At 43.1% G+C, this 23,605-nt stretch overlaps 1 protein-coding gene across 3 annotated transcripts; it reads left to right on the top strand.

The window, feature by feature from the left end:
• The first annotated feature begins 12,176 nt into the window (after positions 1-12,176).
• Positions 12,177-22,418, top strand: LOC120109316 (uncharacterized). Of its 3 annotated transcripts, none has more exons than XR_015969317.2 (3): positions 12,177-12,652; positions 21,717-21,992; positions 22,119-22,418. XR_015969317.2 is itself a non-coding variant. In XM_088705529.2 (3 exons), exons 1-2 carry the CDS (start codon positions 12,530-12,532, stop codon positions 21,831-21,833), a joined length of 240 nt encoding a protein of 79 aa, XP_088561655.1. In that variant the 5' UTR covers positions 12,179-12,529; the 3' UTR covers positions 21,834-21,863; positions 22,125-22,418. The 3 variants fall into 3 exon arrangements, 2 of the variants coding, with proteins under 2 accessions (XP_088561655.1, XP_088561654.1); XM_088705529.2 differs by having other exon boundaries at positions 12,179-12,652; positions 21,717-21,863; positions 22,125-22,418; XM_088705528.2 differs by having other exon boundaries at positions 12,192-12,652; positions 21,717-21,863.
• Positions 22,419-23,605: the final 1,187 nt, after the last annotated feature.

Raw genomic sequence — 23,605 nt, 5'->3', positions numbered from 1 at the left:
GCGGGTTCCTAACACATGAATATGTGGAAATTGTGTGCTCCTAAAAAGGTGAAGTTTTCCTACTAAAGATTTTAAGTGCTGATAATTTATAGAAGAGAGGTCGGACTTTTCCTCCAGCTTGTTATTTATGCAATTCTGCTCATAAATCACGCTTCCATATGTCTGTGGGTTGTAATTTCTCTAAGGTGATTTCAAAATTCTTTTTTTTTTGGGTAAAACGGTCGCTCACGATAATCTAGTGTGAGTACAACCAACTGAGTCAAAATACAACACGTGGCCTAAAGAAGGGGGTACATCATTAGCCCATATCCATGAGAACTCTCCAGAGTGATGGGTAACAAAGGAAGCCACCCAATCAACTGCCTTGTTCGCCTCTCGATATACATAAGCAGCCTGAAAGGAATCACAGTTTCGCACCATCCACTGTATATCGCTAAGGAGAGGATGACCGTTAACCTGTCTCACAGCATCCTGAAACCAGTCGATCACCATAGCAGAGTTTCTTTCCAGGATGATCTCACCAGCCCCTAGAACAGTCCTCGCATATGCTGCCTTGAGCTCCGCTCCTATGATTGTCGTGCCATAGATGCGCCGCCCTCCCGCATCAATCAGGCGGGAGTTGTGATCTTGGATCACGAATCCTATCCCATCTGTATCTCCTCCTGCTAGCACACTACCGTCGAAGTTCACCTTGAGGTGACCAGAGGGTGTGGTTTTCCAAGTGACAAGATGACTTTGGGCAATGTGACAGCGATATTGGAACCCCAGGTATCCCTAATCCCCCCAGCTGAAGTCGCCTTGGTTATGTCAATGATCTCAACTGCATGGTGAATAGCTCTGTCCACCACAACTCATAGGGGTGACCTCCTTCTCTCAAATATTCGGGCATTCCTGTCTAACCAAATATAATAAGCTGGGCAAGCACAAGTGATGCCCCACTCCACCGTCCCTGGCCTCCGCATGGATGCCTGCAGATGATGTAGTAAATCCTCTATCGATCCCCAGCTTTGCGGTAGAGATAGTGCTGCGCTCCTCCACACCAGATCGCCCGAGGGCAGCAATTAAGAGCATGACTAATGGTCTCCTCCCCGTCAGGGCAATCCTCACACATTGGGGTCGTCCTGACACTCCTCCTAGCTAGTACACTGCGGGTCAGGAGGCATCCCCAAGCCACCTTCCAGATGAATAAAGCCACTCGAGGATAGACGTGCAGTCGCCAGATCCCCCTCCTCTATTTGTCGGATAGTCTCCCTCCCCATCATTGCCTGCAGATCCCTAGCATGCACCCTCGTCCTTCCTGTCGGAGTCCATACCAGCCTATCCACCCCCTCCCCAATCGGGATCAGAAGCTCTAGGGCCCTCTCAGCTAGCTGCTCTCCGAAGACGTCCCGAATCAGTGCCTCCTTCCAATTGCCCGTACCAGAAGTAATCAGCTCACTAACCCTACACCCTGACAATCTCGCCGAGTCCACCATCGTCGGCATCCGCCCCAGTGGCTGCTCAGTCACCCAGGCATCCTCCATCACATCAATGGATCATTCGTCACCAATCATTTATCTGATCTCGGGTAACATCGTCGGTGCATAGGCACAAATCTCCTTCCAGATAAAGGAGCTATGGAGTTCAACCCAAAAGTCAGTCACCGCCGAATGCGAATCATACTTGCTCTTCATAAGGGCACTCCACAAGCTGTCCGACTCTAAAATGTAGCTAGCGGCATGTCTCGCCGCGATGACCTCTCGCCTCGTCAGCAAGGAATGTACTCCCAAGCCACCTGACCTGATTGGCTGACATACCGTTTCCCATGCCACCAAATGAATGCCAGCTCCTCCCCTCCTAGCCCAGATGAACCACCTGAATAGTTGCTCAATGAGCCTCAACGGCGGTATCGGCACAATAGTGTTTGATAGCAGGTGTATTGACATCGAGCTGAGGACCGTTCGCATCAAAATCACCCTGCCCATCATAGAGAGAGCATCCATCTGCCAGCCCTCTAACCTCTGTCTGATGCTGGGCACCATGTCAAAACAATCCCCATGCCGGAGGCACCGCCTGGTGATGGGAACTCCCAGGTACTTCAGTGGTCCATCCTGCTCGCTCACCCCCAGGACCTGCTTGATAGATGTCTTCACTTGTGGCTTGATCTTCGGGCTGAAGTTGATTGCTGACTTGGCCAGGTTGATTCATTGGCCTGAAGCAGCACAATACTCTTCTAGGATCCTCCGGATGACCATCATCGTTTGTCTTGTAGCTCAAGCGAGGAGCATGCAGTCATCTGCAAACAAAAGATGTGATACCTGGATAGACCCTGGCCTCGATCTATAGGCCTCCAGAACCTGGGTCTCAGTGGCATGATGGAGGGCTCTGGACAGGGCATCTACATAGATGATGAAGAGTAGGGAAGGCAAAGGGCACCCCTGCCGAAATCCAATAGAAGAAGCGAAGAAGCTTGAGGGTGCACCATTCACCAAAATAGCGAAGGTGAGGGATCTAATAGACCCCATGACCCAGCTGATCCACCTCTCATGGAATCCAAAGCTCACCAGCGAGTCCTCCAGGAAGCTCCACATCATCCTGTCATATGCCCTCTCTATATATGGCTTGATCCCCCTCAAGCTTTTTCGACTCGGGGCCCTCTTGAGATCAAACATGAACTCCTATGCAAGGAGCACATTGTTAGTGACACTCCGTCCCTCCACAAATGCTCTCTGCTCCGGGCTGATAATCCTCGGCAGGATGCTCCTCAGTCTAGCAACTAGGACCTTTTCAAAAAGTTGTAGATGAAAGATTATTTGGGTCTTGTAAAATTTCTTTTTGGACAATGTGGAAGAGGAAGAAGTTTTGAGAGGTTGTTTAGAGTTCATGGAGTTCATCGGAGAGCGATCATGAAAGAGAAAGAGAGTGTCAAGAGATAGGACATGATGAGGAGAGGGTAAAGGGATTAAGGGGTTTGGGGGTTTAGCCCTATGCTTTAGTTTTTTTTTATTTGTTTATAAAATTGACTAGAGAATGGACCTCTGTTAGCTTGCTTTCCAACTTTGGTTTGTGGACAGTCAAAGGGAGCTATAAGGCTGCAAATGGGTCAGTTGGCCCGCGACCCGACCCGATCCATTTTAGAGGACCCGTGGGACTGGGTCTGATTCGAAAATTGGACTCATTCTATTTTTCGGGTTGAGTTTGAGTTTGTTAAATTTAGACTCTCGATATAATCCATTTGAATTTTGGATAATTTTGATTTTCCAACCTTACGACCCGACCCAAATCCAGAAAACCATTTAGGCCCGAAAAACTACATTTTGTATCTTGAGTGTATAGCTCCAATTCAAAATATAGGATGATTCATGTAGTTTCATTGCTTAGTTTTGAAGGCTTATTAAAGAATAATGAGTATTTGTAGCAATAAAGTAACAAGTGGGCCTCACAAAGGCCTCAGTATGAAGACATAGGTTGTTCTTCATATAATCTGATTTGATGAGTATTGCATGTTGCTTTTATAGCCGGTCAACCTTATCTGGTTTGTGGTTTTTTATTCTTCAAGATCCAAAAGAAAAGTTGTTGAGGCTGCTTTCTGCTTTACAGATACAACATACTCTTTCAAATTCATTTGGACCCTATCCGGACCCAAATTTTTTGGGTTGGGACCGGGTTACACATGGATTCGACCCAACTCGAATGACCTGTTGGGTCAAAAATTTTAGTAATGGACCCGACCCGACCTGACCCGATCTTTTATTGGATTGAGTCTGGGTTCAATATTAGAACTCAAACAAGAAACCAGATTGGGTCGAGATCACTTATGATCCGGTCTGACCCGACCCATTTGCACTCCCAAAGAGATAGCATGGAAGAAAGTTGTATATCTACCATCCACTTTGTTTATTAGTCCTTTTGCTAATAACGGGTACAATGTTAAGCATAGGCTACTAATCAGTTGTCCAATATGAGAATTACACATCAGATATTAACTTTTTTTTGTGTAAGAAATTGATATTACTCAAGCATTTAGCATGGAAAATCTTTGGGAGAGGAGATATGGGAGAAAGTTACAAACATATGCTATGTAAATTTTGTGTGGGAGACTCTGTTGTTGCTTCGACGTTTGGGTTTAAAATACATGAAAAAGGCTCATGTGGATAATTATATGGCACAACACTAAGAGAAAGAGTAGGGAGCTAGCATGGAAGGCTACGAACGAATAGGATGTAGATCAATGTTAGTGTAAAACAAGAATCTTCTATAAAAATGTTGCATTGCTACAAGCTAAGATTCTTCTATCAGTTACTTCACTGGTAACTGAAATGGTATCAAACATACGGCACCAATCATTGGTTCAAGGAGTTGAAGTAAAAATTTTTATGCACAAATTTCTAATTTCTAAGGCTCTATTTGGGAGAGCTTTTGGAGGGCCAAAAAGCACTTTCTGACCCTCCAAAAGCCTTTTAAATAAAATAGGGGTGTTTGGTGAGAAAGCTAAAACAGCCTTTCGGAAGAAGCTCAATTTTGAAGCTTTGCGGAAAAGCACTTTTAAGTCCGGTCGGAAGGCTTTTTTTTACCAAAATACCCATGATAAATATAACAATTGCACAAAATGTCCTTTTATTAATTGTTTAACTAATTTTATCATATAGCTAGAAAATTCATTATATTATGAAAATTAATTTACGCTAATAATTATAATATTTTATATTTTTATTATTGTATTATACTATAAATATAATATTATATTACATTATATTATAATACATTGATATGTTACGTTAAATAATTTAATATTATATTAAATTATTATGCTATAGTATATAATATTATATTACTATAGCATAATAATGTAATAGAGCATAATAATTTAATATTATATTAAATTATTATGCTATACATTGATATGTTACTTTTGCTATATTATATTATTATGTATTAATACATATTATATTTTATTATGCTCTATTGTATAATATTGTGCAATATCCTTTATGGTCAGTTTGTCATACCAAAAGTACTTTATTAGTTTGTTTATTAGACACATGTTAAAGTGGCACAGTTCTTTAGAAATATAGTTAGCAAACAACAAAAAATTTTTTATAAAAGCTCTACTTCCAAAACCTCTACTGCCAATAGCTCCCCCAAATGGCCCTAGAACATTTCTCTATTTTACTAGAAAACATTTCTCTAAAAGGATATATAAAAATTTAAATTTGGGAAAAAGAATTAAAAAAAAGAGAGTAAGACATTAACCTGGCTATCGATGTAAGAGTTTATACTGATTACATGAGGACCATGTACTGCATGAGAAGCCCATGGCAATCGTAGCCGTTGCACCATACACAGACGACCCCGATTTGCAAGACCGACCCGGGATAGAAGCCAATTACTGAGAAAGGTCCATGTGGATGGCTATGAGGCACGACCCGGGGGGGGGGGGGGGGGGGGGGGCGTTTAGTATGAGGTGATCATCCAAAGGCGATGTTGGTGGAGGTGATGAGATCACCGCGTTTGGTTTCACTACGGTCATTCTACGTGGCGGTGATCCTAAATCACCTTCACTCCTCAAATCACTGCCCAACTCGGTGGTGGGATAACTGTCCTTGAGATCAAAAATCCAAGATCACCCCAGGGCAGTGATCCTAGGTTGAAAGTTAAAGACAAAACTACCCCTCAATTTAGTAGAAAAATTGATATATCAATATACCATCAATATATTATATATTATGTCAATGTTATATATATATATATATATATATATATATATATTATGTTGATATTATATATTATATTAATGATATATATTATATTATATTATATTACTAATCATATTATTATCCTATTATTATTGAAGGATAATTTTAAATTTTAGTAGAAATATATTATTATATTTTATATTTATATAATAAAAATATTTAATATATTACTCTTATTTACCTTATTTTACTAATCAAAATAATTATTAGTATTAAAAAATCTATTATAAATATGAATAAAAATATTAATTCTATAATGAAAAATAACATATTTTTATAAGATTAATAATTTATAGGAGTAATAAATATATTTTTATAGAATATATTAATAATTAATATATTGATAAATATATTAATATTTTATTATAATATATTTTATATGATTAATAAATATATGATAAGGGCTACTAAAAGTAAAATATATGACAAAATTATGGAGCTAATATAGAAATTAGTATATTGACTTATATTTTTGATTCATGAGAATTAAAAACACATAAAAAACCTATCTAAGATATATTAGGGGTATTTCTGGTATTATGTGGTCGGTGATCTTGGTCTCCGTACCATATCAAACAAGTTACTCATGGATATCCGGAGATTTTTAATCACTGGGGAGGGAAGTTTGGTAACCCCTCCCCAGTGATCCGAATGTTGGGGTGATTTGATCCCAGTGATCTAAGATCGATATGTTTGGTAGGCCATGGTCGAGTGATTAAAAATCTCCGGATATCCATGAGTAATTTGTTTGGTATGGTACGGAGATCCAAAATTACCGAGCACATAATACCACAAATACCCCTGATATATCTTAGATGAATTTTTTATGTGTTTTTAATTCTCATGAATCAAAAATGTAAATCAATATACTAATTCTTATATTAGCTCCATAATTTTGTCACATATTTTTCTTTTAGTAGCCCTTATCATATATTTATTAATCATATAAAATATATTGTAATAAAATATTAATATATTTATCAATGTATTAATTATTAATATATTCTATAAAAATATATTTATTACTCCTATAAATTATTAATCTTATAAAAATATGTTATTTTTCATTATAGAATTAATATTTTTATTTATACTTATAATAGATTTTTTTTAATACTAATAATTATTTTGATTAGAAAAATAAGGTAAATAGGAGTAATATAGTAATATATTAAATATTTTCATTATATAAATTTAAAATATAATAATATATTTCTACTAAAATTTAAAATTATCCTTCAATAATAATAGGATAATAATATGATTAGTAATATAATATAATATAATATATAATATCAATATATATATATATAACATTAACATAATATATTGATGGTATATTGATATATCATTTTTCTGCTAACTTGAGGAGTATTTTTGTCTTCAACTTTCAACCCAGGATCACTACCCTGGGTGATCTTGAATTTCCGACCTCAAGACGGGTATCCCCTCACCGAGTTGGAGGGTAATTTGAGAAGTAGAGATGATTTAAGATCACAGCCATATAGGATCACCATGGTACAACCAAATACGGTGATCTCATCATCTCCACCCACATCACCTTGGTCCTAGGATGATCATCCCGTACCAAACTCCCGTGAAATAGGGGAAAAAGTGGCTGCGTGCCCCCAGTGTCACACCCCTGGCTATGGCGTGCACGGGGTGTGCGCGGGCTCTGCCATGCGCAGGCCGTGGCACTGGGCGCACGGCCGGGCAGAGTGAGGAAGTGTGCGGCGGAGCACATGCGAGTGGCCAAAGGCTGGCGCTGGCCTGTGCACGGGCTGAGCGTAGGAGGCGCACAGCCGGGCCAGGCGCCGGGGGGTGCGCGGGTGTACGCACGCAGGATGGCCACGGGCGCGCAGAAGGCGTGCCGGGCACTTGGCCGTGGCCAGGCCATGTGCACACTGCACAGTGCGCAGGTTACAGCGCAAACGGCAGTGGCCCTGTGCAGCGGAGACAGGCCGGATCCAGCCTATGCACAGGGGCGTACGCAGCGGAGACGTGCGCGGATGCTGGCCCATGCGCAAAGGCGCGCGTGGATGGGCCAAACGTGGAGGCCAAGGGAGCGCGCGGGGCGCGTAGGCGTCGGCCCACCTGCAGGCCGTGCGCGGGGCACGGAAGGGCGGATGCTGCGGCGTGCGAAGGAGGCGCACGCACCAGGCCTCGGGACGGCATGCGCAGTAGACGCGTGCCCAGACTTGGCCGTGAGCGGGCCGTGCGCAGGTGCGCGCGTGGCCAGGCCGAGCAGAGAAGTGCGCGCGCGGCGCGCGCACACAGTCGGCGGACCGTGCGCGGGCGTGCGCACGGCAGAGCGGCGCTGGCACGCGCTGGGCGCGCGCAGAGGAGCTGGACCGCGCGCAGGTGCGCGCGCGGCCAGGTGAGCCAGGGCCGGGCCTTGCGCTAGGGCAGTGCGCGGGGCGCACGGCAGGAAGGACGCGAGGGCCGCGCAAGGGGCGTGTGGCCGAGGCCAGACCCTGACCTGCGTGCGCGCGGGGCGTGCACGCGCAGAGACGGCGGGCCGGGCACAGGGCATTCGGCGGACCAGCAGGGCCGCGCACAAGTGCGCGCGCGGCCGAGTGGTAGCAGCGCATTATGATAAAGGAGGATTTATCTTTGAGTCCTTAAACTTGTTCGCGACCAAATGATATGTTGTTACTAGGACGACAACATTATCGAGATTAGGTCGTTGTGTGACATATACGTTGGTTGTCCTCTTAACCAAGGAGTGTGGAGACACTGGTATGCCATACAGGTGAAGTGTAGGAGTACATTTCACTGAACGTGACCAATTCCGGAATGCTCTACTGTCGAGAGATGTTCCGAGTGGATATGGGTATAAGTTTGGCCCTCTGACCTGAGATCGCAACCTGTGACTAGCAAGCAACTCACTGTACTTTGGTACCGGACTACCTGAATTTCTAATTCAGTGACGGAAGGTCACTGGGTCCGAGCGCGCGCGCGGGTGGACCAGGGCGCCGGGCGGCCCTGGGCGGCTGGGCAGACAGCCGCACATGGGCTGTTCCCTCAGCAGGCTGCAAGCGGGCAGTCACATGGGCTGTCCATGGACACTTGGCAGGGTGCTGTGCATTGGGCGGTGGCTGGGCAGGCTGCTGGGTAGCTGGGCAGGAGGAAGCACATTCCTCAACCGCCAAGGAAGCACAAATTCGGGTGAAAGGCCTATTGACCAATGGGAGGCCGCAGAGGGCTTGCACACTGATTGAGGCTGCAACCGGCTGGGAGGACGTGCCAACTCCAAGTGGCACTATAAAAAGGCTTAGCCGGCTGCATTGAGAGGGACTTGGAGAAAAAGCTTAGAAGCTTGGGCGGGCTGCTTTTGGGGCTGTTTTGAGGGTCGTCAAAGGAGTGTCGGGCCACTAGGCCCTTGGCCAAAAGGAGCTTGGCCAAGGCATGTTTGGCAGAGGCCAAAGAGGAGGCTTCCTTGCGGAAGTCTTGTGAGCCAAGGGAGGGTTCCTTGGCCGACCACTTTGGGGTTCCTTGGAGGCTTCAGGAGGAAAGCCTAGGCCTAAGTGCGGGTTGAAGGGGAGTTCGAAAGAGGTGAGCTATCCTTGTACATGCGTCCACCAAATGGAGTTTTGTGAGGGTTCTATTTGGGGTTGGGGGCCAAGGTTGGCTGGGGGTTTTTAGAAGGGCCAATGTAATGGCTATCTCCTCGGCTTGTGAGGAGGGATTTGTGTTGGTATGAGCAATACAAGCCTTCTTTCCCCTAAAAGACTTGTGCCTATGTGTGTGCTTGGTAGGATAGGGTCTTGGCAAGGGATTTGGCCGAGCCAAGACGCATGCGGGGCTTGATCCGGCCTTGACGCATGCAAGAGGCTGACTAGTGGTGGGTAGCCAACTCCACACTAGTGCCGCACACTGAAAAGAGGGAGAACTCAAGAAAAATTTGGTTACTCCATTCCGACCTTTTCAAGGGTGTGACAGTTGGTATCAGAGCCGCGTCGGGAGCGGTTCTTGGAGGACTCATTGGCGGCAGCTCATGGCACAGTGCGCAGGAGGCGCACAGCAGCCTTGACGGCAGGACGGCGGCACTGCAGGCCTTGGTGGGTGGCCAAGGCATGGCAGAACCTGGGCGCAGTCCTTGGCAGGCGGCCAAGGCAGTGCCTAGGCCACTGTGCAGCCAAGAGCGCGCAGGGCGTGCGCAGGGCGCGCGCTGAGCCTGCGACATCCAGGGCCAGGCCACGCGCAGGAGCGCGCGCGGCGCACCCAAGCCAGACCGGCGACGGCGCGTGGGGCGTGCGCACGGGTTCTTGGCCACAGCAGCAGGCCGAGGCGTGCAGGGGGCTGCCGGGCGTGGTGCTGGCCCGTCGATCAGCAGGCTGGCCAGGCCCAACGTGCGCCCAGGGCGTGCGAGCGGGCAGGCTGCGCGTGTGTCGCGCGGCGGAGCGGAGGGGCCGGCCATGAGGAGGAGTCCTTGATGGTGGACTTGGACGATCTTCCGGGTATGGGACCGGGAGAAGGATCCAAGGCCGTGGGTTTGACCCCACTTTCGGGTATGGGACTGAAGGTGAGGGCAAAGGCCGTGGACGGGCGAGGCAACGTGAGGCGGAGGTCCACCATACGGGTTGCCTTGAGGGGAGCCGTCGACGAGGGCGTCGACTTCTTCCGCCGGGGGAGGATTGTCACACCCCTGGCTATGGCGTGCGCGGGGCGTGCGCGGGCTCTGCCATGCGCAGGCCGTGGCACTGGGCGCACGGCCAGGCATAGTGAGGAAGTGTGCGGCGGAGCACACGCGAGTGGCCAAAGGCTGGCGCTGGCCTGTGCACGGGCTGAGCGTAGGAGGCGCACAGCCGGGCCAGGCGCCGGGGGGTGCGCGGGTGTACGCACGCAGGATGGCCACGGGCGCGCAGAAGGCGTGCCGGGCACTTGGCCGTGGCCAGGCCATGTGCACACTGCACAGTGCGCAGGTTACAGCGCAAACGGCAGTGGCCCTGTGCAGCGGAGACAGGCCGGATCCAGCCTGTGCACAGGGGCGCACGCAGCGGAGACGTGCGCGGACGCTGGCCCATGCGCAAAGGCGCGCGTGGATGGGCCAAACGTGGAGGCCAAGAGAGCGCGCGGGGCGCGTAGGCGTCGGCCCACCTGCAGGCCGTGCGCGGGGCACGGAAGGGCGGATGCTGCGGCGTGCGAAGGAGGCGCACGCACTAGGCCTCGGGACGGCATGCGCAGTAGACGCGTGCCCAGACTTGGCCGTGAGCGGGCCGTGCGCAGGTGCGCGCGCGGCCAGGCCGAGCAGAGAAGTGCGCGCGCGGCGCGCGCACACAGTCAGCGGACCGTGCGCGGGCGTGCGCACGGCAGAGCGGCGCTGGCGCGCGCTGGGCGCGCGCAGAGGAGCTGGACCGCGCGCAGGTGCGCGCGCGGCTAGGTGAGCCAGGGCCGGGCCTTGCGCTAGGGCAGTGCGCGGGGCGCACGGCAGGAAGGACGCGAGGGCCGCGCAAGGGGCGCGTGGCCGAGGCCAGACCCTGACCTGCGTGTGCACGGGGCGTGCACGCGCAGAGACGGCGGGCCGGGCGCAGGGCATTCGGCGGACCAGCAGGGCCGCGCACAAGTGCGCGCGCGGCCGAGTGGTAGCAGCGCGCAAGAAGCCGCGGGCGCAGGAGCGCGCCCGCCCAGTCTGGCGCAGGAGCGCGCCCGCCCAGCCTGGCGCAAGGCGCCGAGCGCGCGCGCGGGTGGACCAGGGCGCTGGGCGGCCCTGGGCAGCTGGGCAGACAGCCGCACATGGGCTGTTCCCTCAGCAGGCTGCAAGCGGGCAGTCACATGGGCTGTCCATGGACACTTGGCAAGGTGCTGTGCATTGGGCGGTGGCTGGGCAAGCTGCTGGGTAGCTGGGCAGGAGGAAGCACATTCCTCAACCGCCAAGGAAGCACAAATACGGGTGAAAGGCCTATTGACCAATGGGAGGCCGCGGAGGGCTTGCACACGGATTGAGGCTGCAATCGGCTGGGAGGAGGTGCCAACTCCAAGTGGCACTATAAAAAGGCTTAGCCGGCTGCATTGAGAAGGACTTGGAGAAAAAGCTTAGAGGCTTGGGCGGGCTGCTTTTGGGGCTGTTTTGAGGGTCGTCAAAGGAGTGCCGGGTCACTAGGCCTTTGGCCAAAAGGAGCTTGGCCAAGGCATGTTTGGCAGAGGCCAAAGAGGAGGCTTCCTTGCGGAAGTCTTGTGAGCCAAGGGAGGGTTCCTTGGCCGACCACTTTGGGGTTCCTTGGAGGCTTCAGGAGGAAAGCCTAGGCCTAAGTGCGGGCTGAAGGGGAGTTCGAAAGAGGTGAGCTATCCTTGTACATGCATCCACCAAATGGAGTTTTGTGAGGGTTCTATTTGGGGTTGGGGGCCAAGGTTGGCTGGGGGTTTTTAGAAGGGCCAATGTAATGGCTATCTCCTCGGCTTGTGAGGAGGGATTTGTGTTGGTATGAGCAATACAAGCCTTCTTTCCCCTAAAGGACTTGTGCCTATGTGTGTGCTTGGTAGGATAGGGTCTTGGCAAGGGATTTGGCCGAGCCAAGACGCATGCGGGGCTTGATCCGGCCTTGGCGCATGCAAGAGGCTGACTAGTGGTGGGTAGCCAACTCCACACTAGTGCCGCACACCGAAAAGAGGGAGAACTCAAGAAAAATTTGGTTACTCCATTCCGACCTTTTCAAGGGTGTGACACCCAGGGCACCGCGCATAAAAAAGGCAAGGCTACTGCCCCTGACCAAGGGTCGAACACCTTGTCGTCGAGGGTAGGAGCGCCGTCCGCGAGCAAGCGAGCAGAAGGGATCGAGCAAGCGGGAGGAGCGATGGGGTTCATGTTCCGAGTGAGGCTGTCGTCCTTCCTCGCAGGCGCCGCGACGTCATCGGTCCTGGGCTTGTACCTTCTCTACAAGGACTACATGTTCGCCCACGAAGCCATATCCCGGCAGGTCCCTTCCCCCGCTCCTTCCCTCTCTGCTTTCATTCCTTACTTTATAACCAATTCAATTCTGAGGATTGTTTGCTTCTTTATCTCCTTCATGCATTCCATTTCTTTGGTGTCTTCTTTAGGCGTGGGACTGTGGCAACCGAGGGGTTAACTTGCCCTATTTTTGGACAGTTAACCATTCACTAGTAAAAGTTAGTTTTGTTCTTCTTTCTGTTTATTCTTTTGAGGACCTAAGAATATTAAAGCTTGGTATTTGATACGCTCGTCCTTTTTTTTTGTTTTAATGATCAGTGCTGCTGTCAATCTCATTCTAACCTGCTTTTGAGTTATGCTTTGAACCATTCCTGTTAACCTGCTTGTCACTCTGCTACTTTTTGCTTTAGGTACCATTTTTTATGGCATGGCAATTTGAGGTTCCTTTCAGCAAATTAGAGGAAAGGTTGGGAATAAGGTTATGCTAATGATTTTCTTAGAACTATATTAGCATGAAGATTTTGAAGGCTGGATATGATAGGGTTGTTGATTTTATGAGCTGGGAACAACCCAGGATCCAATTGGGGATGGGATTGGGATGGGGTGAAGGGAATGGGAGAAATGAGCTTCTTAGGAAGGATTAGTGTGTTCCTCTGTTGTTGCTTGTTATTTCCCATCTTTGGAAAGCGTAACCATTCATATGGTTTGAAACATTCAGGCAGATTCACCCCCTTTTTCTTTCTAATAGAAAAAGAAATGTTGATTCATATGCTAATTGTAAACTTAAGGATTCAGTAGTGTTGAAATATATTGATTGGCTAAACACTCATCGAGGGAGAGAAAGAAATGGATGTTGTGAGACAGGAGTTCAAAGTTCTCTATGATGGGGTTGCGCTTCTTGTGCTGCACATTTATCTGTCTTTCTTTTGTCTCCTCAAGATAACTCCATTCCTTGTGCCTTTAAACTAGATGTATCCGTAGATCTTTACTATAAAAAAGTGAGATTTTAATCTAGTGTTTAATTTTAAAATACACAAAAGAGTATTATTAATCAGGTTCATTATCATCTCAAAATAAAATGTATAGAAGCATCATTATGTTCCAACCTCTCTTTGGATTAAAATAATCTAAATTGAGAGAAGCTTGTGCAATGCTTTCTTGTTCTGTCCCAGTTGTTCTGATCTTCTGTTCATGACTAAAACTATTTTAGTAGAGAGATAAAAGGAATGTTAAACTAATTAGGAACCCATGCGGGAAGCTTTCCCTTATATTCTTAATCACTGACTTTTAATGTTATTTCTCGAATACCTCCTCCATTGTATGGCTTCCCCACTTTTCTCCTTAGACAATTATCCTTCTGCACAGGCCCATAGATTCTCATTGTAATTATTCACAATCATTCTGGTGCACTATCGCTTTTCCGGTCATATCTTTTACATATTGCGATATGTAAGTTTCTCTTCAATGGAAAGCATTTTGCCTACTTCTGTGTGTTGTAACTTGTAATTTATTTGATTTATTTGCTTTTTCCAATCACTTGGATAGACCAATATTTATTGAGACCTATTTAAGATTAAAAGATGTCCTTTTCTTTTCGCCTTCTTGTTCAAGTGTGTGGAAGTGATTGGATGTTGTATGATATACTTAATATTGCACTCATTGTTATTAGCATGATATGTTGTACAACATAAAGGAAAGGCATATGTTCTGACAAATAAAGATGGTCTTGCTTCCTGTTGTTTTGTATCTAGAAAGTTGTTGAGTTGATGTAACAAATTTGTTATGCAGTGAAAAAATTAGGAGATGTTTAACAGGTCCCCTGAAAAGTATTTTTGAAAAATTGCGTTATTTGTATCTATATCTTTCATGCTTTTGTGCACACATACTATGAAAAATGTCCATCAGTATTCTCATTTTAGTTGATTAGTTAGGTGAAAATAACGTATCATTTTAACTGAAAGAGAAATGCTTCCTTTCAAATTTATCTTAAGCTCCTTTATAGAATGTGCACCATAGCCTGCTGTTTTCTTCTTTGGATTGTTATGCTTCACTATCTTCCCTATTCCTTCACTTTTTTTATTAACATAAACATTTTTTCAAAATGTAGTTCTTTTGACTTTTTGACCATGTTGCCTAAATTATCCTTTTACATTTACAATTCTGTAAAATAATTTTGTAATTTGGCAAATGAACTTGCCTCCTTTGTCCTTTGCCAGCCATCTATCCTTGACTAAAACCTTAAAAATGCTGCAAGTCAACAGATCTGTTGGAGATCTGCTTTCAGATCTGGCGAACTGTAAAAAGGTATCACAGAGTGCAATTGCAAGGAGGAAAAAGAGAATGAAGAGTAGAGAATTGAATAAGTGGCACAAAGAAGTAGAAGGTTAAGAAATGAAAGAGAACAGAAACGAATGTTAAGAAGAGAAAAGAAGAATATGCAAAAGAATAAGGGAAAAGGGAAGGAGGTCCTCAATCTTTCTCTGTCTCACTAATATTCTCTGCCTATAAATTTCAAAGACTCCAAAACAGAGCCTGGATCCCTTTTACTAATTTAACCAGCCAGCAGTTCTGCTGACATTAGAGTACATAAATAAGGAGATAAAAGTTAGACCTAATTGCTGACTGAAATCCTCTAACTTGAGACTAATTGGACACCTTTTTTAATCATATAAGGACTCCTAATTAGGAAGCAAATAACCAACTAATAGCCACCAAAATATGGATGGTTGGCCATCTATAATGCCTCCAATTGAGTTCAATTAGAACTCAATAGAAGGAAAGCATCCACTGGATTGTTGGGTTCCCAAAACCAATATACATTGATGTCCACAAGCCTCTAGAACTCCTTAAAATAGTCTTAAAATATTTTAATCTCAAAGTTAAGGTCTATTAAAGCCTGTTCATTTAGCCTTGGCTGCAGCATATGTTCTGTATTTTGTTTGTTGGCTGGCATCTTAATGCATGGTACTATGAAACTCTAGGATGCATCAGTTATAATCTCGGCAGTCCCTATACTTGTCCCAAATGTCCAAAATTTTTTTAATGTCCCAGGTGAAATGAAAGAACGTTGAACATGATTTTTATTAATTTGAAGCATTTACAAGCTCTATAAGCTACTGACTGCATGTGGATCAAATAGGTGTCATGTGCCATAAATTTTGTTTGACCAGACACTCTTAAAACCTATGCCAATAACCGAGACTTCTAACTGCTGTGGCAAGGCACTCTAGGTTTTAATGTCACAAGGTGTCTTATGGTGTTGCATTGTGTCAAATTGTTCACAAATGTTGGCACTCCAAAATTTCTAAGAGGTAAATTTTAAGGTGATACACAAGTACAGTGGACAAAGGCAAGGTGTTTCTCTGGAGTGTGAAGTATTCATTTGATAGAGTTTACAGTTGGCGGATATTTTATGATATTGTTACTAGACCAATTCCATTATATGGATAAGAATTTATGTAGCAAGGAGGGCCATAAGCATACCAAGACAAAAGAAAGTTGAGGATGTTATGGTAGATCTTGGATAAACTTCGAGGGAGAGTTAGAAGTTACAGTATTAAGAGAATTATAAGTGTGACACTAAAGTGAGGTCTCACATATCTAACATGTAAGAATGTTCAATCAGTTCGTGATATTATTTGATATATTGAGGTGGATGTGTAAAACAATGTTTTTTTTCTTATGTCATGCTAAAAATGAGAATAAGGCTTGTTGTTTATATTAATTCTCATACTTTGTTATGTGAGGTCTCACATAACTAACATGTCAGAATGTTCAATCAGTTCGTGATATTATTTGATATATTGAGGTGGATGTGTAAAACAATGCCTTTTTTCTTATGTCATGCTAAAAATGAGAATAAGGCTTGTTGTTTATATTAATTCTCATACTTTGTGTATGACTTGCTTGCATGGTTGAAATGAATGTCATTTGAAAACAATGATTGAATGAACTCATTATGTTATTGTTTCTTTGCAATGCTCTTTGCCTGCTTTGCATGACTATATCATGTCACACCATTTAAATAGTACAAAATTCCATGGTCATTTTCTTGCATCTTATTTTACTTTTTTTTTTCCTTTGTTTGCAAAATAGGTTGCCAATATTTTTCAATAGTTTCTTACACCCTGTGGTATAACCACTCAGCGTTATGCATTTTGTTCTAATATGTCTAAGGAGTCAGTCAGTATAATCTTGATATAGTATTTACCATCAAAATTGCTTCACTGATTCAGCAGAGAAATGTGCATTATAACAAATTGCATTTATTAGAGATTCTTGGATTTATGCCTTTGGAGCAATGTACAGCTATACTAGAAGGTGCTGAAATTGTTATCTTTTATTCATTTTATTCCTTTGATTAACGTCTTGCTTCCAAGCTACTTACTCTTTGGCACAAACTATGCCACAGATGCCTACGGACCCCCACCAACACACACATGTAGGCACAGATGCACGCACAAATATGTCCATGCACAAACACACTAATACAAGGCTTTTTTGCTATATTTGTTGTAAATATTTGCTGTAAATATTTGCCAAGCTGTAGAATTTCTAGTCTGGCAGTGAAGTGATGTTTAAGCCTTAGTAGCCACTGCCCATTGGTAATGACAAGCAACCAATTCAAACTGATTATTCAAAAGAATATTTGTTGTGTACGCTGTGGTAATGCAATTCTGCAATTTTAGGGTTTGATAACATATGATAGTAACAATTTTGTTTATTTTGGAGGGTGCAAATTGCAAAGTTGAGTGTTATGCATGTATGAGATTTTTGTTTTTGAATATTTTTCAATATGCGATTAATGTAAGGGTTTTGCTTTATGGATTGATGAAGAACACATGATGGGTATAAATTGGGTACAAGAGTTAAAAGATGCTTTCGATGAGGCTAGCCTGCACCCAATGTTTTGAATATTGGTATGGACCCCATATGGTTTTTTCCATCAGCATAATATGCGTAATGATAATGAGATATTGAAACAGACAGCATCAAAAAAAATGAAAAACCATTGGTACTGACCGGTTCGGTTGGTATGGTATCATTGGTATGCATCTTCAGATCGATACAGCCATTGCATATAAGGATGGATGGTTTTGGCATCTAGGACCCCGCACTAGTATTCACATGTATGGTACTGGCAGCACCATCTTGTTCAAACGTTTCTAAATCCATGCATGGACCTCATATTAATAGAAATAGAAATAATTAAGGCTAGATAGAATGGGAGAGCAATATTCACAATTTAGCTTAGTCTGGGGAGTACAAAACTAGAGACAAAAACCATGCAGCTGCAGTAAGAATGAAAATGTGGTGGTTTTGGTAAATGGCGGTCTTAAGCAAAGATTGAGAGGATGTTTCCAACTTTTTGTTCAAATGACAACTTTAGTTGCAGGATTAATTTAGGTGATGCTCATTCTATTGGATTATGCAAGCATGAGTTAACATATTCATAATGAACAACAACAATTGAAGTTTTTGAGGAAAAAGATGAACGGAAAGTACATACTTCGTCCTTGATATGGGGTCCAGTCAGTCCTTCAAATCATAATCTTAACTAGATGCTCTATTTATAAATCGTGGTTTATTCATAGTTCTAAACTTGAACCTCCAGGACAGCAGCATGACCTATTAGACAACAAAATTAGTAGATATTAGAGAATAAAGTGGCCCCAACCATGGTTTTCAATCGAATACCCAAATAGGGTATTAGTTCTTTATCTCATTCTTGACCATATTGTAATGGGATAATGAATCTATTTCTTTGTTTTTTCACCAAGAAATCAGAATTTTCTTGGAGAATAGAAGGATATTTGAAATTCCAATGACCATTAGATATGATTCGATCAGGTCTTGAATAGTCAAGGATTTTTCTGTCTTTTTTACCAGAAGTATCCAACAATTTATGTCTTACTCGATCATTAGTCATTGAGAGGTCAAAGATATATCTTTCTTCGAAAGAAAAAGGATGAACATTCATTTGATCTTAATCTTTGTGGAGCAGAAAAGATACTGTACTGGATTTGCGCGGACCTCCTGCTGATATGCATAAATGACTTGTTTTTGGTAATAGATGAACATTACCATGTATATATTCAGATGCATAGTGGACATCGGTATTCTAGTGCATTTCTCCCTTCAAAGAGGTGTGCCAATTAGTTGGCTTGGAAGAACTGTGCTTTGTGTTATGTCTGGGGTTTCGATTCAACTCTTTTACAGTGCAGCCAACATCCCTTACTTCACATGTCAAGAAGGAATCAATTAGCTTCTGATTTGAAGAAGCTGGCCACCTAGCCACCGCTACCCTACCTTGTTGTTATAGCTACACTAGTAGGTAAATAAACAAGAACATCAAGGGACAAGAGGTTGGACATGCTTGCTTAGGCATAGATACAATCAGAAAAGGTCTTTCACTTAGACGAACCAAGATGAAGTAGCATAGCAAAAGACATAATCGGAACCAAATGATGGTTCTGCATGTCCAAGCTGTATGTTGTTTATTTTATTTTTCGCTGATCAGGTAATCGGGAAATAATTGCAGCAGTTTAGTCAATCTTGCTTCCTAGTTGTTTGCTCTAGAGAACATTGACCTTAACTGATTAGGGTTGCTAAGAAATGCTTCTTCTCTTAATGGAGAAGACAAGGTGATAATAGGGTCATGATATCTTCTGAACCTCTTTTATTGGAGATTTCTTTGAAGAACAGGTGCAGCATGAGCTTGTGCCAATGTCAGCATCTTGAATCAATAATGGATCTACAATTAGCATGGCATGCATTCAATGCTGGTGGATGCCTGTACGTTCCACCAAAAGGATTGCTAAATCAGTCTACATAATAAGGTGATTTGCTAAGAGAAAGTGGTGTTTTGCAAAAGAAAGAGCTAATTTATCAAAAGGCCAAATTCTGCTTGGTGCAGATGATGTCGTGTGGGTGGTGGATCATGCGATAGAGGTAAAAGGTGAGTAACAGATGCCAAAACATGGCATCCCTTGTGTTTTAAACTTTATGATTTTTGTAGTTTAATTTGTATTGTTTTAAGGGTTATTTATTGTTTCTAATCGATGTTTAATGCAAGTGGTGGTGGACCGATCAAGTTTAAACCAACCAACTTAAGTTTTTGAGGTCACATTTAGAAGTGGTCAGCCACATCAGAGAGGGTTCACCTCACTTTTATAATGGAAGAGAGCATGTGGCACTAGTGGGAGGAGAAGTGAGAGCAAAGCAGAGCATCCTTAGAGACTAGTCATTTCAAGGATCATATGATTGGGCTGAACCTGCTTTAGCCATAATAAATTGTGTAAATCATGTATCGAAGAAAATTCTGTTGATCGAAAACTAAATTCTGGATTTGGGGAAATTTTTTCATCAGAATCTCTTTTATTCAGATGTACACATTTTTAGATTTGATTTCTCAAATCAGATGTACATCAAAAGCTCATGCCTTAAACCTTATTTATGTAATATATTGGATATACATCAGCAATGATTTTTGCACCAACTAAAGAAGGAAAAATCATTCTAGCAAGAGATGTGAATTTGCATGGTAAAAATGAGATTTAGTCTAAGTTTTATTTGATTTTTGAATTAGAAGAGAGGTAGGTGCAAGAGATGAGATCAAATTTGCACTGGAGAAATGGTAGATTAAGAGTTTGAGACTGTTTGTGGGAATGAAATCAATTAATGCATAAAGAGCTTTTTCCACTAAGTAGAAAGAGATATATGTGTTATATTACAACAAGAAGGAAGAAGTTGAAAGAGGTTAGCTAATTAATCCCATCGTCTACTTCTAAACTTGAGATCTTCCATTGCTATTCGGTTAAATTCCTGGGATCCAAAAATAAAAAGAAAAGCAGGAGGAAGGTATGCTTTCACCAAAAATGGTCAAGGGGTTTCTCTCCTTCACTTCATCTCCTTTCGATGCTAGAGAAGAAAGCAACATGAAGTAAAGTAGAGAATCTTTTCACAATGTGAGAATGCTGATGGTTTCTCGTAAGGGGCATTGTGCTGAAGCTGGATATCAGAATGTCATATTGGAACTTCTATTTTTATATGCCTAAAGCTTTAATATACTGTACTTGAATGTGACATTGTGAACTCTGGCATATGAAGTGGCAGAGCAACGATAACTGAAGTTTGATTTCCTGTTGCCAGATAACAATAGAATCCTAAATGCTACTTTTTTGGCATGTTCATTTTTTACTTTTCTTAAGGAAAAATCCTTAAAATTATGCTTTGCTCCTTGAGGCTTATGTACTACCTTATTGTGGGGTAGCGTGCTTTTCCAGTCATAACTTGTTTGACAACTTTATGGTGTCCACTCTCTTGTGAGACATGCTGATTGAGAAATAATCTATCATGTCAAAAATAGAATTTTAGGCATAGATCTAGTGGACACATTTGCTTTGAAATATTTGAGAGATTTGCAACATGCTGAGACTGATTCAAATGAAAGCTTTTTGGACTTCTGGCATTTTCCAAGATTTTGTCCAATAGCTTCAGTTCATTTGTTGTCACCAGGTGTGATATGCCAACAAGTCTTTTGGCATCTTTCACCCTTCTACAACCATGTTGTAGGAATAGCTGTGATGATCTCATGCAATCATGGATTAAGATAATGTAGCATGCATGCATTTACTTTGTCTTCTTTTGATAGGTAGATATCACAAGAACTAATGCTGCTAATTACAGTGGATCAGTTAATCCATAAAGTGGTTCTGCATGCTAGGTTTTCTCCTTTGTGAGAAACTTTTATATCTCAGTGGATCAGTTAGCATGGTGTGGACCATAAACCTCCCTAAAGAATGAATTGGTCTAGCCTTAGACATAAAAAGGTGCATGTTGATTTGCTACATAATAAATGGGAATGCTATGGTTCCTGTTTAAAGGAAACTAACATTATTCTAGTTCTTTTCTTGATTTCAAGTATAACATGATTTTATTCGTCTAAATGAATGAAAGTTAATCTTCACTCAAAGGCAAACAGAGGTAAGTGGCGGTTTTAATTTTATTTTGGCATCATTTAGCCAGTGTAAATGATAGATATCTTAATCTGCAGTTCGGTTGAGTAGCAATTGCTGCTTTGTTTTTTCCAGGTAGGAGGCTTTCGTGAAACACTTGATGAGCACTATGAAGCTCTGAATGGGCGCATCACAGCATTGGAAAGTCTGAAGGAGGTAGAACCTGCCAAAACAGCGGAGGGATCTGAGTAGATAATATGGCGTTGCCTTTTGAGTGACAAGGTTTGCTTCCTCGCTAATGTTTGATTTTTTCATGCCCACCTTAACAACGGCAACGTGATGTTATGCCACTAACTTGAGTTCATCGAGAAGATTCAATATGTTACTCTGAATGCATTTTGGTGTAAGGATGTACGCTCATTTCTTCCTTTTATTCTTCCTTCCTGTTTATTTAATGATGATTGCATTTCTTTACAGTAAATGGTATCCAAAAAAATATGATTACTTATGTCTTCATTGCTTTTCATTTTCTGTCAGGTGCAGGTGAATTATAGCATCTCCAAGGCATTTGGGCGAGGAGAGCTCCTTTTCTTTTTTCCTTTCCACACTTGAGATGGATGTGTTTTCTTTCACTGTTTTTTCATGGTCAATAAATCAAATCAGAGAGGGCGGAACTGATGTGCTTGGGCTGATGATGAACTATGCAATGGTGGTGGCTTGATTGCTTAACCAAAGGTTCATTTAGTATTCAAGGCTTATCTGCTCTGTATCAAGCAATGAAATTGTTTTACATCACAAAGTTTTCTTTCATTGCAAAACCACTGCGTTCTATTCCAATCAGTTTGAATTTGAACTGGTATGAGAGCAATGGTAGTAGCAGTAACAATAATTGACAGGATATCAGGTATAAAAACTTCTAAAATAAAGGCTTCAGAGGAAGGATCAAGTAGGATTTTTTTACTCGTGTATTATTACTCAGGAAGATTAGATGTCAATTCCACATTTCATGTGACCGTTCCTCAAGTAACACTAATTGTGGAGAAGGATGGGAGGGACAAGTATGTTAAAATAGTGGGTTTGGCTTAAGGATGACATCTTTTTTTCTTCTCATCCTTATTATTCTTATGAAAAAGAGTGCACAATTTTCCGAGACATTAAAATGGAGAACTAAGAAATCACACCACTGTATATGTTGGCTGAATCAAGGCGTTGGTTCTAAGAATTGTTTTAGAGAAATTAGTGTTTTAGACTTTAAATGTTGCATTAGTTTTTGTAAAATTGTTGCATGCTTCATTGTTTATGAAGCTTGTTAGACGGATTTGTCTGTAAATCTGGCTAAATGTGCTTCAATAATTTCAACTTATGTTCTCTTCTTCTTCTTCTTCTTCTTTTTGCTGAAAACGAGTTTTCATACAATATGTATACGAATACACCCAATAAAGTTAAAAAACACTAACTCACGGAGAGCTAGTGGCAGCTCTCCCTCCCCCATCTAAAAAGTGTACCCTGAATGATGAACCGTGAAGGCAGCCATCCAATCGGCTACCCCATTAGCTTCTCGGAAAACATGGCTTCTTTGAATACATGTTTGGCCTGGATGGCCATTCCAACCCCACACATCATCCCTATATCCCGAATCAAGGGGTGGTCTGTGCTCTCAGCCCCTCCTGGATCCAACTGATAACTATGGCCGAGTCGTCAATTTCTGTTTTTTGGTGTTCAGAGTTGACCCATGTTTGGCTTTAGAAACGGTTCATACTTTGGTCTGTTTTGCTTGAGGCTGACATTTAAACGGGTTCTGCATATGGTTTGATATGAGCCTCAGCTTGTGTGCATGTAGTATATAGACACACCTATTTACATACATGTATATAAATATATGCACGCGCGTATATATATATATATATATATAGAGAGAGAGAGAGAGAGAGAGAGAGAGATCCCAAATGGAGAGCTAGGATGTTGATAAGGGGGCACCAATATATATATATATATATATATATATATATATATAGAGAGAGAGA

This window comes from Phoenix dactylifera, chromosome 10 (assembly GCF_051530095.1).
Source record: "Phoenix dactylifera cultivar Ajwa chromosome 10, Ajwa_hap1_PhDact_Kaust_v1.1, whole genome shotgun sequence".
Taxonomy (NCBI): domain Eukaryota; kingdom Viridiplantae; phylum Streptophyta; class Magnoliopsida; order Arecales; family Arecaceae; genus Phoenix; species Phoenix dactylifera.
The sequence above is the reverse complement of the archived record's forward strand: the minus strand, read 5'-3'. Positions and strand labels throughout refer to the sequence as shown.

Excerpts from the sequence above, each read along its gene's own strand:
- LOC120109316 (XM_088705529.2), top strand. The coding sequence starts at position 12,530 with ATGGGGTTCATGTTCCGAGTGAGGCTGTCGTCCTTCCTCGCAGGCGCC. Across the intron at positions 12,653-21,716 it reads ACGAAGCCATATCCCGGCAG|GTAGGAGGCTTTCGTGAAAC; the intron begins GTCCCTTCCCCC and ends TGTTTTTTCCAG.